The following is an 18694-nucleotide window of genomic DNA, read 5'->3' as shown; positions in this document are numbered from 1 at the left end:
CTAATTTAAACAACTAAACTTCTTCCACCATATATATATATATATATATATATATTAATATTGACCCCTACACAAGTAACATCCTGGCTCTTCCCCTGTTTGGTGAACTTAGGTTTTTGATTTTTATTCTATTGCTTGCATTTGTTCTTTTCCTTTTTATGAGACATAAACCCAAATTTTAGGTAACTAATATCTGGAAATGAAAAACTCATATAATTATTTTTTTTGTTTTAAATTTTAAAATTTAAAATTTATTTTTTGAAACAAAGTTGAAATTATAAATTAGAAACATATCATGCAAATCTTTCCTATGTTTAAGGACAAGAAAGGGATGAAAAAATATCTGATTCATCCCTCCTCTTGCTTAGTATGATGTGAATAAAGTAATTAACAAACTCTTTTTTCATCTTTCCTATGTTTAAGGACAAGAAAGGGATGAAAAAATATCTGATTCATCCCTCCTCTTGCTTAGTATGATGTGAATAAAGTAATTAACAAACTCTATTTTCATCCTGAAAAAAGAGGAAGGAATGACAATTTTGATTGTTAAATTAAAATATGTAAAAAAAAAAAAAATGCTATTACTAATATGAGAATATAAAAAAAAATAAAAAATAAAAAATAAACTTTTTTAATCTACTTATTTTTATTGAAGTTTTTTATTCTAATATATTTTCCAACTCATATCTTCATTTTACTTGAGGTTTTATTTTATTTACGTTATTTTTTCATGCTTTCTGTTCTTTTTTTCTTTTTGATGATTGACTTTTCTGTTTTTACTCAAGTTATTATTATTATTTTTGGTTTGTCAAGTCTTTTTGTTTTTATTTTTAACTCATATTATTTTATTTTTTTATTTGTTTTATTTTTCAAAATTACTGTTTTCTTTTTTGAAAGAAACAGTATATTGTTACCAAAATACTGTATTCTTTTTATATTATGTTTTTATTTTTTTATTGACTTTTCCTCTTTACTCAAGCTTTTTAATTATATTGATTTATATATACATTTTTAATCTATTTTTACTCATATCCAACATTTTTTTTTCCCAACTCAAGTCTTCTTTTCATTTTTTTTTTTTTAAATCTAAGTCTATGTTTTTTCTCTCTCTTTAATTGGTTCCTTTTTTTTTTCCCCTTATTTTACTTGTGCCTTTTTTTATTTTTATTTTTTACTTTTTTTCAGTCTAGTCTTTTTTTTTTTAATCCTGCTATTTTTGTATTTTTTTTAAATGGCTCTTTTTAATTAAATTTGATTCTGCTTTCTTTGTTGTAAGACAAAATAGGAATAAAGTAAACAATTAATACTACAAAAACTTGTTTCAAAACGATGTTCAACAAAATAAACTGTTTCTTATCTTCAGCTACACTATTGACGCAAAATAGTTGAAGCATTTATTTTATTAGTTGTATTTAGGACAAACACCAAAAGGAAATCGTTGCAAGGGTATTTAACTTGACACAGTCCAAAAAAGAAAAATAAAAAACTTGAACAGATAAAAAAAAAATGTGTAAAAAGCAAAAAGATGAGTTCATAAAGAATAGAGTAAAAAAAAAAAAAAAAAAGGATTTGTATCAAAAAAGAAAGAGTAATAAAACAAAATTTAAGTTAAAATAGAGCATAGTATGATAAAAATAAAAATAAAAAGTCGGGTAAAAAACATATAAGAGTTTAAGAAAAGAAATAAAACATAATATAAAAAACATACGAAAGACATTATTGAGACAGATTCGGTGTCTAATAATATTTCTATTTCTTATGGTTACAATTTATTTTCTTCCGAAATCAATATACGATAACTGGGCATATATGTAACATTTTATTGAATATTCATTTAATTGATAACAATATTTTGGTTTCTTTCATAAAAGAAAACAGTAATTTTGTTGTTTTGAAAACTCTATGACAATATTTCAGATGATAGAGGAAGTAGAAATCGAATTCCGTTCCGCTGGAGCTCAAGATTATCTGTGGCTCGTGGCGTTGCAAGAGCCTTGGAATATCTTCACCTAAACAGTACCTCGCTCGCTGGTGCTGTTCCTCACGGCAATCTAAAGTGCTCCAACGTTCTTCTCACCGAAAACGACATCGTTGTCGTCTCTGACTATGGCCTTGCTTCTCTGGTCGCGCTTCCCATAGCTTCGCAACGAATGGTTTCCTACAAATCTCCCGAGTATCAAATTGCCAAAAGGGTATCCAAAAAGTCCGATGTTTGGAGCTATGGTTGTCTTCTTCTAGAACTTTTGACAGGGAAAATCTCGGCCTACACGGCTCCTCCGGGTGTCAATGGCGTTGATATCTGTAGCTGGGTGCACAGAGCAGTGAGAGAAGAATGGACGGCGGAGATTTTCGACGGCGAGATGTCGGTGAGCAGAACTGTGGCCGCACATGGAATGTTGAGACTACTACAAATAGCAATGCGTTGTTGCGATAAGTCGCCGGAGAAGCGGCCTGAGATGACAGAGGTGGTAAGGGAGGTAGATAATATAAGGGCTATTGAATCTGAAGATGAAGACGACTTGTCGTTTGATAGATCTTTGACCGATGATTCTATGTCTACCGTTGCATCGGGGATCGTAGGTGATGAAAGATAGAAAATAGTTCATGTTAAAAAATAATTAAAATTTAATGTAGGCAAATAATATTGTATTATTGTTTTTCATGAAAGAAAAATAAAATTCTATATGAAGATTTCATATATTTTGGCAAAACAAACGTTTCGAATTTTACATGGCTATATGTCAGAGTTAAATTGAATCTATATCGCGTGGCTTCGTGTTTGTATCATTTCCTCTATATGTGAATAAAATTTATTAGGTTAATGTGTCGTGGGATTGAGATCTTTTGTTGTCAAAATTTTTCTCATATTTTGTGTTTTCTAATCAACGGTTGCCGCATCATTTTGTAAAAGTTAGGCTTACTACAACAAATATAGCTTGTTGCAGATTTACAAGTATTTTAAAGAATGCTAATAAAAAATTGTTAATTGTAACATTTTTCAAAGGTTCCTTTTTTTTTTTTTTTTTTTTTTTTTTTTTTTTTGCATTTAATGTCTCTTGAACTTTTAACAGATTTGCAAATTGCATACACACAACATTTATCATCTATAATCCTCAATTTACAAAACTTTACACCTATACCCCCCAGCCCTAACACCGTTTCTTTTCTCCTTTTAAATGGCAAGCGAAGTCCACATGACCAATTTTTTTCTCAAAAAATAGGGTTATAATGGGTATTTCATCAACATCTTCTTCCTTTATCCAGCCGACTTTACCTTCCCATTTTTAATGTTCATGCCTTCATACTTCATCTTACTTCAACTTTTCCATTCAGTTTGAAACCATTATATACTTATTGATGATAGAACACATGTAGATACAACTGTTATATCATTTGATAAAGCTCATATATCTAAATAAGCTATATGTATCCTATAAGGATTGTAGTTAGCCAAACTGTTGTATCAAATGTATAAGCCAGCCTTATCTGTGATTATCATTATCACATCAACTTGTATATAAACACAAGTTGCTTCTTAAATGAAACCCATCAATTCATATTATTTATTTTAAATAAATCCTACATGGTATTAGAGCAATAAAGCTCTAATGAGCTGTTTTTTTCTTGATCCTAATGGTCAATTCATCTTCCTCCTCCTCTTCTTCTTCTTCTTCATCTGCTATTATGACCACCTTAATTCTACCTTCCCTTACTGATGTCACTTTACCCAACTACACTTTTCGGTTTTAGTTAGAGCAGCAAAACTATATCATCTGGTTGTCACAGATTTTCCCAACAATCATTGGTTGCAAATGGAGTGCTTTGTTAATGGCAACCTCCCTCCTCTGCCACCTACCACCACAAGTGTTACTATTGATGGACAAAGTGTCCAATAGCTTGTGCCTAATCCAATTTTTCATCAATGGAGTCATTTGGATCAATCTCCAATGGGGTGTATTCTCTCCTCCATCTCACTTGAAATTCACACCCAAATTATGCAGGCCTCAAGTAAGATTATGTCTCATCAACTGTGGTGTTCTCTTGAACAGCTTTTTGACAATCAATCTAAAGTTAAGTCCCTGTTAAGTCCCTGATGTGCAGGGAATAGCCCCTATTAAGTCCCTTGAAGGGTACAAGTACTATCTATTATTTGTGGATAATTTTTCACATTTCTCTTGGATCTATCTAATGAAGTTAAAATCAAAAGTCACAAATATTTTTCTTAAATTTAAACTCATGGTTGAGAATCTATCCAATTAAAAAATAATTTTTTTCAATCAGATTGGGGTGTTGAGTTCCGCCTTTTACAAATAATTATAGAGAAATTTGGAATAATCTTCCAACACTGTCCACACACATAACAAAAATGGTCACATAGAACATAAACATAGGCACATAACTGAGATTGCACTTACATTGCTTGCCCAAAGTTCAATGCGATTTACTCAATAGTGGAATGCTTGCTCCATAGCAACATTTTTAATAAATAGATTTCCCATTAAAATTCTCAATTTTAAATCTCCATTGCAAAATTATTTTCAAAAAAATTTTGATTTTTCACTTCTTAAAAGCTTTGGTTGTGACTGTTTCCCTTTCTTATGGCCTTACAGAAATAATAAATTTAGTTACCACTCTGAGTGTTGTGTTTTTATAGGGTACAGTTCTTCACATAAAGGGTATAAATGCTTAAACTAATTTGCTGGCAAACTTTATATTTCCTCTAATGTGATTTTTAATGAATTTTGTTATACTTTTTCAGAAAGCTATAAACCCCACACAAAAGAGAATACATTTGTTCCCAGCCTTAACCCCAACTTGTTTTTAATTTTACAATATTTCTTGTAGGATAAGCAAAATATTGTGTCGATTCAATTGGAGCCATCCTTAGCATCCTTGAGGGAATTAAATTCTACTCCTCCTCCCAAGCAAAAGATAACTTTGATGGTATCCACTCTATCTGACCTATCACAAGTTCATCTCCAATAGTAGACTCTCCCTCCTCATCGTTATCAACATCACATGATAACAAAGCACCATCTCCAACGGACTCTATGACTCGTGCCTTACAAGTTCTAAACAACTCGTCCTCACAAACATCATTATTCACACCAAGCAGCCACTCCAGTTTGCCAAGATTATTTAACAGACAACGTCCTTCTCTATCAAATTCTCGATCTACCCAGCCTACCTATCATATGGTTACCTGTGCAAAGGCCGATATTTTTAAGCCTAAAATATACATTGCAAAAGTCCAACTTGCATCACTGTTAATTAAGCCTTCTTCTATTCCTTCCATTGTTCTTTGTTCCCAATGAAAAAAGGCAATGGATGATGAATTTGTTGCATTGCTTGCTAATAAAACCTAGTCTCTTATGTTGCTTGATCCCATCAGTGTTTGGTTTGTAATAAGTTGGTCTTCAAACTTAAGGGAAATTCTTATGGATCTATCTTATGACACAAGGAAAGGCTTGTGGATAAGGGTTTCCATCAGAAACCTGGATTGGACTTCCAAAAGACTTTTAATCTTGTCATAAAGCTATCAACAGTAAGAGTTTTTCTCTCGATCAAGAAATTAGGATGTTCATAAAATAAATGTAAATAATGCCTTCTTAAATGACATTCTTATAGAAGATGCTTACATGAAGTAACTAGAAAGGTTTATTGATTAATCACAATTCGATGCTACATGTAAGCTCCATCATTCTTTATATGGACTCCAATGGACAATGAGGAATCTACTAAAAATGCTATCACTATGCTCAATGGCATGCTACTAAATGACAAACAAGTTTTTGTTAGGCCTTTCCTTTATTAGGAGGAAAGAGAATCTACTACAGAAAAAGAAAAATTCAACAATGTATATATAAAGAATTTGTTAGAATCAACAACTGAAGAAGATCTTAGGAAAGTAGTTGTTGAATATGGGACCATTACAAGTGTTGTGGTTATGATGGATGGAGAAGGAAAATCAAAACGCTTTGGATATGTTAACATTGAAAAACCAAAAGATGCAGCTGAATTTGTTGAGGCTTTTAATGGTAAGAAATTTGATGGTAAAGAGTGGTACGTTGGAAAAGCCTAAAACAAAAAAAACAAAAAAACAAAAAAACAAAAAAAAACATAAAAGAGAGGTTGAACTAAAAAGACAATTTTAGCCAGCTATGGAAGAGATTGTAAAGAAATATGAAAGACTAAATTTATATGTACAAAATCTCGATGATGGCATAACCGATGGCAAGATAAGGGAATTATTCTCGAAGTTTGGTGAAGTAAACCCTAATGGTATAAGTAGAGGATTAGGATTTGTTGCATTCTTTACTACTAAAGAAGCATTTGGAGCTCTTATGGAGATGAATGGTAAAATGATTGTGAGCAAGCCACTTTATGTTGCTCTTGCACAACCTAAAGAGAATAGAAGAATAAGGTTGCAGGAATAGTTTTCTTAAATGCATCCTACGATGGCACCTCTAGTTGCTACTCGTATGCCTATGCATTCCCCAAGAGCTCCTGGTCCTAGACAAGTATTTTATGGTCAAGGTCCTCTTGCTTTTATTCCTTCTCAACCTGGATTTGGGTATCAGTAGCAATTGGTTCCTAGGGTAAGGCCAAACTTTTTTGTGCCCATTGTCCAACCTAGTCAACAATCGTCCTTGGGGTAGGCGATCTATAGTAGGAGCAATGTAATAGACCTAGCAACCAATTCCAATAATGCAGCCACAGATGGTTCCCTAGGGTTATATTAATCGATACCCTTCTGGTCACAATGTGCCTGATCCTTCCATTACGGGAGTTCTGGAGGCATGCTCTCTTTTCCTTATGAAATGGGTGCAATGCCACTTAGGGATGCTTCATTTTCATAGCCAATGCTCATTGAGGCTTTAGCTATTGCTCTTGCTAATGCGACACTCAAACAATAAAGGACATTGTTGGGAGAAAATCCATACCCACTAGTGGACTAGCTGGAACATGAAAATGTAGTGAAAGTAATAGGGATGCTTCTAGAGATAGACTAGACTAAGGTTTTGCATTTGCTGGAGTCATCAATTGAAAGAAAAAGTTGCAGAGGCTATGGAAGTTCTAAAGAATATTTCTCAGTAGAAGCAACTACAAGGCAATACTTCAACTGATTGGATGGCTATGCTGTTGTTAAATGAGAACCCTGTTTCTTAAATTTTGTTAGTAGGGCCATGGTACCTTTGACAAATAATGCATGCTCTATTGAAGTGCTTAATTTTTTAAATTTTGTTTATGATGCGGGCTCTTTTTTTTTTCCTTTTTTATCTTTTTTTTTTCTTTTGCTTTTGAATGAGGGTTGTTTTATAACACAAGAATTTGAATTTTAGCATTATGACTTAAATTTACTGCTCACATATGCTTTGAGTACTCAATATATATATATATATATATATATTATGATACCTATACTAGTCAGAATAATGTTTATTATGCATTTGCAAATGTTCCTACCAATCCCAAGTGGCTACTAGATAGTGGTGCTACCAACCACATTATTGCTGATCCTTCAACCATCACAAAAATATCAGAATATCTTGGCACAAATAAACTCGTTGTTGCTAGCAACCAAGGTTTGCCAATTAACCATACTGGTTCATCTTTTATTGATATCCATTCTAGAAAAATTAAATTAAATAATATGCAACATGTCCTACATATCAAATGCATAGGATTTATATAAAATAAATAATATGAACTAATGCGTTTCATTTAAGAAGCAACATGTGAAAATGATAATCATGTCTAAGCCTGGCTTATACATCTGATAAAACAGTTTGGCTAACTACAGTTATTATAGCATACATGTAGCTTATGAATAATATATGAGCTTTATCTAATGACATAACAACTATATCTACATGTGTTCTGTCATCCCTACTCAAGCAAAATGAGGGATTAACAACATCAAGCTTGTCAAGAAGATGCTAAAAATGAGTTATAGGAAGCATTTTTATGAGGATATCAGTTATTTGGCCATTCGTAGGAACATACTGAACTTCAAAGTTTTGTTGAAGCACTTTTTCATATACAAAATGAATGTCCACCTCAATGTATTTAGTTATGTGGTAAGGATTGGGTTGGCAGCAACAGATGTTGTGCTTATATTATTGCACCAAATAATAGGTACACTAGAAGAAGGTACTTGTAGTTCAGGAAACAGCTGTTGTAACCATGATCTTTTAGCAGAACCATTAGCAAGAGCATGATACTCAGACTCCATGCTGGATAGGGCAACAACATTTTTCTTCTTCGAAGACCAAGACACTAAGGAATCACCTAGATAAATGCAGTAGCCACCTATGGACTTAAGATCACCAACATTCAATGCCCAATCTGAATCAATGAACCCCAAAATACAAAGGTGCATTGAAGGACTAATTAAGTACCAAGAGCTTTGGTTCCTTAAAGGTAGCGTAAGAGACATTTACAAGCAATCCAATGCACATTTATGGATTTATCAATGTATTGATTGAATTTATTCACAATAAATGATATTTCTAGTCTTGTAATAGTAAAGCACTGGAGCATATCTATGGTGTTGCAATAGGTGAACACATCTGGCAATGAGTTGCTAATGTCGGAGCCAAGTTGAGTGGACAAAACTAGCTGGGGACGGACTCAGTTTACAATCCACCATTTTGGTTCGATTCAATAGTTCTGTGATATATTATGTTTGAGAAAGATGCATACCAAGCTTGGAACTATGAACTTCAATACCCAAGAAATAAGTTAGGAAGCCAAGATCCTTCAACAAAAAAGTTTTATTCAACGTCATAAGAAATCTAGTAATTAGATGCGTATTGTTTCCTGTTATTAATATCTCATCTACATAGACCAGAACCTAAATCACTCAATAAGAGTAGTGGAGAAAAAACAACGATGAATCCATTTTTGAGTTCCAAAAATGCCATGTTAAAGTTCGATGGAGTTTATCATACCATGCCCTTGATGCTTGTTGGAGTCCATATAGAGAGCAGTGGAGCTTACATAAAACATTGGGTTGTGATTGATTAATAAATCCTTCCAGTTGCTTCATGTAAACATCTTCTTTAAGAATGCCATTTAAGAAGGCACTATTTACATCTATTTGACGAACATCCCAGTTTCTTAAAACAGCAATAGAGAGAACAAATCTTACTATTGATGGCTTTATGACAAGATTGAAAGTATCTTGAAAATGTAATCTAAGTTTCTGATGGAAAAAATTAGACACATGTGTTGCCTTTTGTCTTAAGAAAATCCATCAAAATTTCTCTTAAGTTTTAATATCCACTTATTACATACCAATCACTGACTAGGAGGAGGTGGCATAAGATACTAGGTTCTATTAGCAAGTAAGGCAGCAAATTCATCATCCATGGTCTTTTGACGACAAAGAACAGCAGAAGGAACAAAAGAAGACTCAATTAACAGTGATCCAAGTTAGACTTTTACAATGTATATTTTAGGATTTAAAATGCTGACCTTTGCACGGGTAACCATAGGATGGGTAGGCTTGATAGATTGAGAATCTGACAGAGAAGGAGATTGTCGATTAAAAGATCTTGGCAACCGAATGAGCTGGTTGGTGTGGATAATGATGTTTGTGAGGACAAGTTGTCTAGAATATAGAAGGCATAAGTCATAGAGCCTGTTGGAGATGGTCCTTCATTCTCACATGATTTTGATAACGATGTGGAGAGAAAGTCTACAGCTGGAGATGAACTTTGTGATAGGTCCAATAAATTGGATACCATCAAAGTTATCTTTTTGTTTAGGAGGTACAGTAGAGTTTGATTCCTTCATGGATGCTAAGGATGGCTCCAATTGCCTTTGGTGTGGATAATGATGTTTATGAGGACAAGTTATCTAGAATGTAGAAGGCACAAGTCATAAAGCCTATTGGAGATGGTCCTTTGTTCTCACATGATGTTGATAACAATGTGGAGGGAAATTCTGCAGCTGGAGATGAACTTGTGATAAATCCGATAAAGTGGATACCGTCAAAGTTATCTTTTTGTTTAGAAGGTGCAGTAGAGTTTGATTCCTTCATGGATGCTAAGGATGGCTCCAATTGAATAGGCACAATATTTTGCTTGTCCTACAAGAAAGATTGTAAAGGTAATAGCACGCCTTTCTGAAAAAGGATAACAAAATTCATTAAAAATCATATTAGAAGAAATATAAAGTTTACCAGTAATTAAGCTCATGCACTTATACCCTTTTATGTGAAAAATTGTACCATATAAAAACACAATGCTTGGAGTAGTAACTAAATTTATTATTTCTATAAGTTTGTAAGAAAGGGAAACACCCATAACCTTTTTAGAAATGAAAATTCAAAATTTTTTCAAAAAAACATTTTCAATGGGGATTTGAAATTGAGAATTTTAATGGGAACTCTACTTACTAAAAATGTTGTTTTGGAACACACATTCCACCATTGAGTAAATGGCGTTAAACTTTGGGCAAACAATGTGAGTGCAATCTCAGTTATGTGCCTACGTTTAGGCTCTATGTGACCATTTTTGGTTGTGTGTGTGTGGGCATGGATGTTGAAAAGTAACTCCAAATTTATTGGAAATTGTTTGTAAAGGGCATAATTCACCACCCCAATCTGATTGAAAAAAAAAATTTATTTTTTTATTGCATTGATTCTCAACCATGATTTTGAATTTAAGAAAAATGTTTATGACTTTTGATTTTAACTTTATTGAATCAATCCAAGAAAGACATGGAAAATCATCCACAAATAATAGAGAGTATTTGTATCCTTTAGGGGACTTAATAAGGGGTTGGTCCCCACATATCAGAGAATATTAGTCATAGGGGTTCTGTACAATTATTGTAAGATGAAGGAGCAAATAAGGGGTTGATCCCCACATATCAAAGAATATTAGTCATAGGGGTTCTGTACAATTATTGTAAGATGAAGGAGCAAATAAGCGTATGGTTTTGCCTAATTGACATATAGAACAAAAGGAATCATAGGAATTTTTAAGAAAAAAGGAATTGTTGCACTGAAAGGCAACTTTATTCATAATAAGAGGACTTGGATATCCAAGTCGATAATGCCAAAGTTTATGCAAAGGAAATTGAGAATTAAAACAATGAAACTGTCTAGAAATATTATTAAAAATAAGATAAAAAAAAGTCCTAGGAAAATTACTTAGTTTCTTGGGCATACGAATTTGATAGAGACCATCCTTAAGCAGGCCTTTTAGAAGAATCTTCCTCCTATCCTTGTCCTTCACCAAAACAAACTGATTAGTAAATTCCACAATAACATTATTATCACTAGTCAATATGGATATGCTTAATAAAATTTTTTGATATTTAAGACATGTAGCATACTATTTAATTTAATTTTTTTTTTTTAGGAATGGGTATCAATAAATGATGAACCAGTATGGTTAATTAGCATACCTTGGCCGTTACCAACAACAAGTATATCTATGCCTAGATATTCTGATCTTTTTGTGATGTTTGAAGGATCAATAGGAATGTAGTTGGTAGCACTACTATTTAGCAGTCACTTAGGATTGGCAGGAACATCTGGAGATATATAATAAGCATTATTTGACTAGTATACGTGTTATCAAACCTGTAGCAACAATAATCATCATTGTCTCCAGCAATTTTGAAAATGTGACAAAAAATTCATATTTAAAGACCCACTACCACGGCCTCTTCCTCTACCCCTGTTAGATTAAGAACCGCGATTGAAGGAGAGCCATAGTTCAAATAAAAAACATGACCAATAATGGTTGTATGGATAGGTTCAGATTTCTTGGTTTGTTTGTTACCAACATGGGCAGAGAAGACGTAAATAGAGGCAGCTTGCTAAATGCAAGCCTCTTGATTAAGGGGGAGAGATTGAACTTCTCCAATATACATGGTGACTGAACTGAAATTGATGTTGACAATTACAGCATCGCATTCTAGTTGTAATCCTGCAAGAAGTTGCATTATAAAGTCTCCATTGGAGATGGAATAACTTGCCATGATTACTGATTCAATAATTGTTTTCAATTTTGAGAAATAAGCATTAATGTATAGGGATTCTTTTTTGGTTGTTTGAAAATGAATTTTTAATTACATAATTTTAGCTTTAGATTGATTGTCGAAGAGATGTTCAACAAAACACTGCAGTTAATGAGCCGTAGTCTAACTTGATGCCTACGTAATTTGGGTGTAAATTTCAAGCGAGATGGAGGACAGAGTCCACCCCACTAGAGCTTGATCAAGGTGATGCCACTGATGAAAAACTGGGTTTGACATAAGCTTTGGACAATTTGTCCATCAACAGTGACAATTGTTGTTGTGGTAGGTAGAGAAGGAGGGAGATTGCCATTGACAAAGCACTCCATATTGCAGTCAATGATTGCTGGCAAAATCTATGACTACCATATGATATAGTTGTGCTACTTTAACTGAAACCTGTAAGTGTATTTGGGTAAGCGACATCAGTAAGTGAAGGCAGAGTTGAGGTGGTTACAACAGCAGAAGAAGAAGAAGAAGAAAAAGAAGAGAAGGAAGATGAACTGGCCATCGGGATCAAGAAGAAAAAAAAAGAACACACCTTGTTAGAGCTTTATTACTTTGATACCACATTGGATTTATCTAAAATAAAAATGTGAACAATTAAGTTTCATTTAAGAAGAAACATGTGCTTATATACAAGTTAATGTGATAATGATAATCACATGTAAGGTTGGCATATACATCTGATACAATAGTTTGGCTAATTACAGTATCCTATAAAGATACATATAGCTTATGAGCTTTATCTAATGACACAACAGCTATATCAACATATGTTCATTAGTTGAATTACTACTGATCCCAAAAGTTTAATAATGGAAGATGGGCTTTCATTTCATTTATATTTTTCTCTAACATTCTCCCTCATGCATAGTACCACCTTTTTTAGGCTTTTTTCTGGGTCCTTATATGTATTTTGTTCTTTTCTTTTCTTTGTTGAAGTTGTTGAATTTTGAACCTAGAATCTTTTGAAGATTTGATACCAAATTGAATTACCATTGATCCTAAAAGCTTAACCTTATTTATATTGAGAGCTCAATTATATGTAGCTTCCAATATTATTCTCATATAATCCATCTTTACAAAGTTCACCGCAAGGGAATAAACAAGGCTCAAAGGCTCATGTATAAACAGAAATAAGAATAAACAAGAAACTGACTTTTGAACTCTAGAAAAAATAGTAGGGAGTTTCAACTTAGCAAAAAATTATAGGCTTTTATCTCAAACTGGCAAACTAGTTTGATAACTGCAACTCTTGCACCCCATAATAAACTTTTTGACAACAATAAGCCAGCCAAAAAATCCATTCCACAATTAATAAAATAAAAAATCCATTATTCTAGACAATCATCCAAAACTAAAAAACTCCATAATCTAAAAGTTAAGTAAGCTTTCGGGGAAAATAAGAAGAAAAGAAATGTATAGTCATTTCTAAATTGAAACGGGTAAATTATGTTTTGTTTTAATCTTCCTAAGCTGAATTCAAATCCCAAATCAAACAATTAAATTGAACCAGTTTACACATAATTATGACACAAAGTAACTTTTCCTCCCACAAATTGAGTAAGAACATTAAAAGTCACAAGACATGAGCATAACCTACAATAAATAATCAAGAGAAAAACAAAAAAGAAAACTTGAAACTAACATGCTCCTTAAGAGGAGGAACCTAACTTTCCTTAAACCATTCTCACATTACAAGGAAATGAGCTTTTACCAATGAAATTTTTACCCACCAAAATAAAAATAAAAAAACGTCGGCAAAGAATATTTTTTAGTGATGAAAAGTATTTTGTTAGTAAAGATTATCTTTTTGGACAAAAAAGAAATTCATTGGCAAATGTTTTACCTTTAATGGCGAAATTTCAATTTCAATAGTAAAGGATAAATTTTGACCAACAATGAGTGATTATTGTTGATAAAAGGTTAACTTTTACCAACGAAATTAACATTCCCCGGGCAAAAGTTAAACCTATTACTCACAATAGTAACTACTTTCAACAAAAAGTTAACATTTACCAATGAAATTAAGATTCGTTGGCAAGGGTTTAACATTTGGGGACAAAATTAGTCATATGGTTAGCAAAGACATGACTTTTTATTTTCAAAAATAAATTTCTATGGAAAAAAAATTCCATAACATTTAATTTTTTTCATTTTTTTATTGTTTGAGACATGTATATAAAATTTATTAACATTATGAGAAGAAAAGAAATTAGATGCATTGATCATGAAAGCCTAATAGTTGGTATCACTATTCTATCTAACTGTATACATATGCATTGTTATGATCATCAGTAATATTATATCAACCTTGCTTTTTAATATGTATTAAATTAAAACAAGCATAAATACGATAGTTTCGATCTTAAGGTATAATTAATTTTTTATCATTAAGGAAACTTAGTAATCCATTATATATATATATATATATTTGGAAATAATAATAATCTTTTGCCAACAAATTTTGAGATGTCCTTGGCAAAGGAACTCATTGCCGACAAAATTAGAAATTTTTGTCAGCAAAAGTTTTGATACGAACCTAGGACGACCTACTCCTAAATCCGTATTGTATCAGCCCGGATCTAATTATGTTCAAGTTCTAATGGTCACCTTGACCTCTAACCAACTTGTGATTAGAAACCTTGGTATATAATAGAGACGCCACAATAGGTGATGGAAGGCCTATTGATAAGTCAAACTAAAACACTTATTTACTAGTGGTGTTTTAGGTGTTCAAAAGAACAAAGAGAATTCAATCTCACAAATAATTTTCTATATAAAATTCAACTTTAATTCTTATTCAAAAATAAGCCTTTAAATAGGCTACAAAGTCATGAAATAAAACCCTAAAAACAAAGGGAAAATCGGCCATACAAAGTGGTTTCCTATGGTGGCCGAAATTCTCACTCATTTCCTAATCTAATTTGGATTAATTAATTCCTTTATTTTGAATTAGGAATTAATTAATTTACAATGAAAATAATAAAATAATAACTTTCCTAAAATTATTTGTCCAGAAAATATATAAATAAAAACCAAAAAGTAATAGTAATTTCCTAAAACAAAAAGTAGAATCAAATTAGGAAACTAAAATACTAGTTTTTGACTAAGTTGACTTTGACCAATCTTTAACCTCTTTAAGCTCCAAACCAGCTTCTATATGCTTTTTAGGATGCCAAATAAGCTTCTTATGGAGTCCCACACGTTACCCTTGCTTGGAGGAAAGAGAAAAGGCCAACTCAGTACAATACAGTAAAGCCAACACAAAATACAGCGAAAACAGGCCAAATTTACTAACTGTCTGTACAACCCCTTTTTGGACGACTTTGAAGCTTCTTTGACTTGATTCCATTTCCTCTTATACATATGTATTGAATCCATAAAATATTATCAATCTCTAATTCTTGTAAATTTATTCAAGCATATGATAATTAAGTGTATAAATTGATTTCCACACACACACATTGGAAGTATCATATATGTTGGATAGAATATAAGGTATTGAGTTACATAATTACTTTGAAACCATTTGAAAAGTCATATGTTTACAATCTTTGAGGCACCTCATTAAAGTATCTTATGTTCTTTAAATAACATTTCATTTTCTTATTCTTTTTCTTTGCTAGGGACTAGCAAATCTTAAGTTTGGGGGTATTTGTTAGGTCTAAAATATTGATGATTTTATGCCATATTTATAGCTTAATATTTGTTAGTTTGTGCTAATTTGTTATGAAAAGATACTTAATTATGTATTTTTCTTAATCTAGGTAAAAGAGGAAGAATTTTAAGAAAACAACCATAAAAATAGATTCCTTGGGTCGAATTATGGTGGGAAGCAAGATTGGAGCTCGAACGGACTAAGCATTAAAAAGATTCCAAAAAGATACCTTGAAGATTTCATAAAGATTCTATCGAGAATTTCATGGTGGAAGTGGATGTCATATGAATCATCACAATTTGAGGATTTCAAATGTCTCGTTATTTTTGGATTTCGAGATGCGAGCAAAGAGTTATCATCATTTAAAGTTTGGAATTTATAAAAAGAAATATTCTAGTTAAATCTCCACCATTGATGAAAAGAGGGAATCAAGGCAATTTGAGGGCCAAGATAAAAACAAGTGGCAATAATTGGTTAATTTATCATTAATGAGGCACATGTCATGTCACATGCTTCATTAAGGGTAAATTAGACTAATTAACTATTTTTTTAAGAGGAATTAGATAAAAGGAAAGTAGTAGAGAGCAAGTAATATACAGTTTCCTTTTTACACATGAAATTCGTCCAACCTTTTTCATGGCCTAAAAAAGGTATCTTCCAAGACTCCCACATTGAAAATAAAGAGAGAAAAAGATTCCCAAGGCCCTATATATATAGCCCCCACCACGTTGAAGGAAGATATACAAGTTTAAACAGTTATTTAAGAGCTTTTAGGAGGCTTAAATAGAAACAAACCAAATTTTGGGAGTTTCTAATATTCTCTTAAGGGTTCTAGGGTTTTAAAGTTTTAGAGTTTTAGAAGATCAATTATTGGAGAGCTTGGAGGAGGCAGAGAGACGTGGGCTTGCTTGGAGAAGAAGGCTACGACTTTGAGAGCTCTTGGAGGAGAATTTCTTCAATAGTTTTTATTCTCTTTTCCTTTCTCTTTAATTGTGAATCTTATTATTTTTAATAATTATGGATGTTGAAATTATTTTTACCATGAACTAATTTTCATAGCTAGGGCTATGATGTAGCCCTAACTATGAAGGTTTAATTATTTTAATATATGTTGAGTTTTATTTAATTAGTAATATGTTTTGTTAATAAATCATTGGTATACTTAATGCTCTCATAGGCCGGAAGGAATGAATGATTTTAATAATATTTGAGCTTGGAAAAGGATAATATTATGGATCTCCAATGATTTACATGAATGCATAATTGATTGGAAAATAGTTATGTCTCATGCCATATTATTTGCTTAATCTATGCTTGATGAATTTGCATGATTTAATTTATAGGCCGGAAGGAATAAATTAGGTTATGTGAATATTATCAATTGTGAGTGGAAACTACTTTTGATTAATTTTGTGATTAAGTGTGGTTAACAAAATTACTAGTTAATTAAATTCACATATTTAAGTAATTAAATTGGAATAGTTAGTGGTGAAATCAAATGCCCTAGTATTCATAATTATTCAATTCTCTCTCTTGCTTGAAATTGATCTAATTTTAATTGATTGCTTTTGTTTAATTTAGTTTATTTAGTTTTCAATTGCCATCTTAAATTTTAGTTCAAATATTACCAAAACCTAATTATCTTTGATACTTAATACTTAATCCCTTGGGTACGACAACCCTATTTTTCCACTTTATTACTTGAAAACGATTCGTGCACTTGCGAGTTGATTTTACACATCAAGTTTTTGGCGCCGTTGCCGGGGATTAAGGCATTAATATTAATTCGGATTGGGTTTAGTAGTACTTTGAACATTGTTTTCTTATTTTAAATTTTTATATTTATTTCTTAATTTTGGTTTTATTGTTGCATGCTAGGGTTTTAATTCTTTGCTTGTTTGGCCAACTTGCTTTGAATTTTTAATACTTACTTTGTGGTACTTGGAACCAAAATTGTATTTTTAATTTATTGGTGTCTAGGTTAAAAGTTATGCATACTTAGGGGTTTTTCTTATTTTCAACGTTTGTTTATCTTTGTTATTTTCAATTTTAGTTTGTATATTAGGGTTTAATTTTAATTGTTTGCTTTTATAAACTTGGAATTAATTTGAACCTTTGTTTTGTTAGTGTTTTCTTTTTAGAAAAATCATGGAATATCAAGCTTATGGTCATCAACCTTATTGGGATTATGAGGAGCCAACTAGTTCTCCAAGTGAAAATTTTGTCGAGTTACAAAAGAATCTTGCAATCATGTCTAAACTCGTTGCAAATTTTAGAGTTCAAGCTGTACCTTGTGAATGGTGTGGAGTAAATCACTCAAGTGAAAATTGTCAAGTGGGAAATTCTTTTGCTTCAGAAGACTCAATTGAAGACTTATCAAGAAGACAATATAATCAAGTTGCAAATTTTGGGATTCAAGCTATAACATGTCAATGGTGTGGAGGCAATCATTTAAGTGAACATTGTCAAGTGGGAAATCCTTTTGCTCCGGAGGAGCCATTCGAAGACTTTCCCAACACATATAATTCTGGATGGAGTGATCGACAAAGTTATTCAAGGTATGACAATTCAGATCTTTCAAGTTATCAAGTGAGCACATCTTTGATCGAGTGTATGGAAAGGCATAGGGAAACGTTTTCTAAATGTTATGATGCGATTGGCAAGTTGCAAAATCAATATTCTCCAAGTACAAACTTTCAAGTTCAATTAGAGCAACCAATGACAACTTTTTCACAAGGATCTCAAGAAGACTTGGAAACTAACATGGAGATTATGTGTAATAAGCAAGTTGATGAATTTGAATCCTTTCAAGAGCCACATAATGATGACAAATTTGAGGAATATGTAGAGGTGTCTATAAGGAGTGAAATGCAGCAAGAATCTTCAATTTTGGATAATTTTAATGAGGTACACACACATGACCAAGATTGCCCACCACAAGAAGTTTCCCAACGCACTATCACTAGTTCATGGGAATTTTCTAATTTTCCTTCA

The 18694-nt window shown here is 32.1% G+C and overlaps 1 protein-coding gene and 1 pseudogene across 1 annotated transcript in view; both read left to right on the top strand.

The window, feature by feature from the left end:
• Nucleotides 1-2594, top strand: part of LOC107433949 (probable inactive receptor kinase At2g26730) — a 46637-nt gene extending 44043 nt beyond the window's left edge. Inside the window, exon 4 of the mRNA XM_048463522.2 lies at nt 1918-2594. Coding sequence (XP_048319479.1) covers nt 1918-2594 — 677 coding nt within the window. The remainder of the gene's footprint in view (nt 1-1917) is intronic.
• Nucleotides 2595-5719: 3125 nt separating this feature from the next.
• Nucleotides 5720-7098, top strand: LOC125418851 (polyadenylate-binding protein 4-like; annotated as a pseudogene).
• Nucleotides 7099-18694: the final 11596 nt, after the last annotated feature.

This window comes from Ziziphus jujuba, chromosome 6 (genome assembly GCF_031755915.1).
Source record: "Ziziphus jujuba cultivar Dongzao chromosome 6, ASM3175591v1".
In the NCBI taxonomy this organism is placed as follows: Eukaryota; Viridiplantae; Streptophyta; class Magnoliopsida; order Rosales; family Rhamnaceae; genus Ziziphus; species Ziziphus jujuba.
This window is presented reverse-complemented; position numbering and strand designations above follow the sequence as displayed.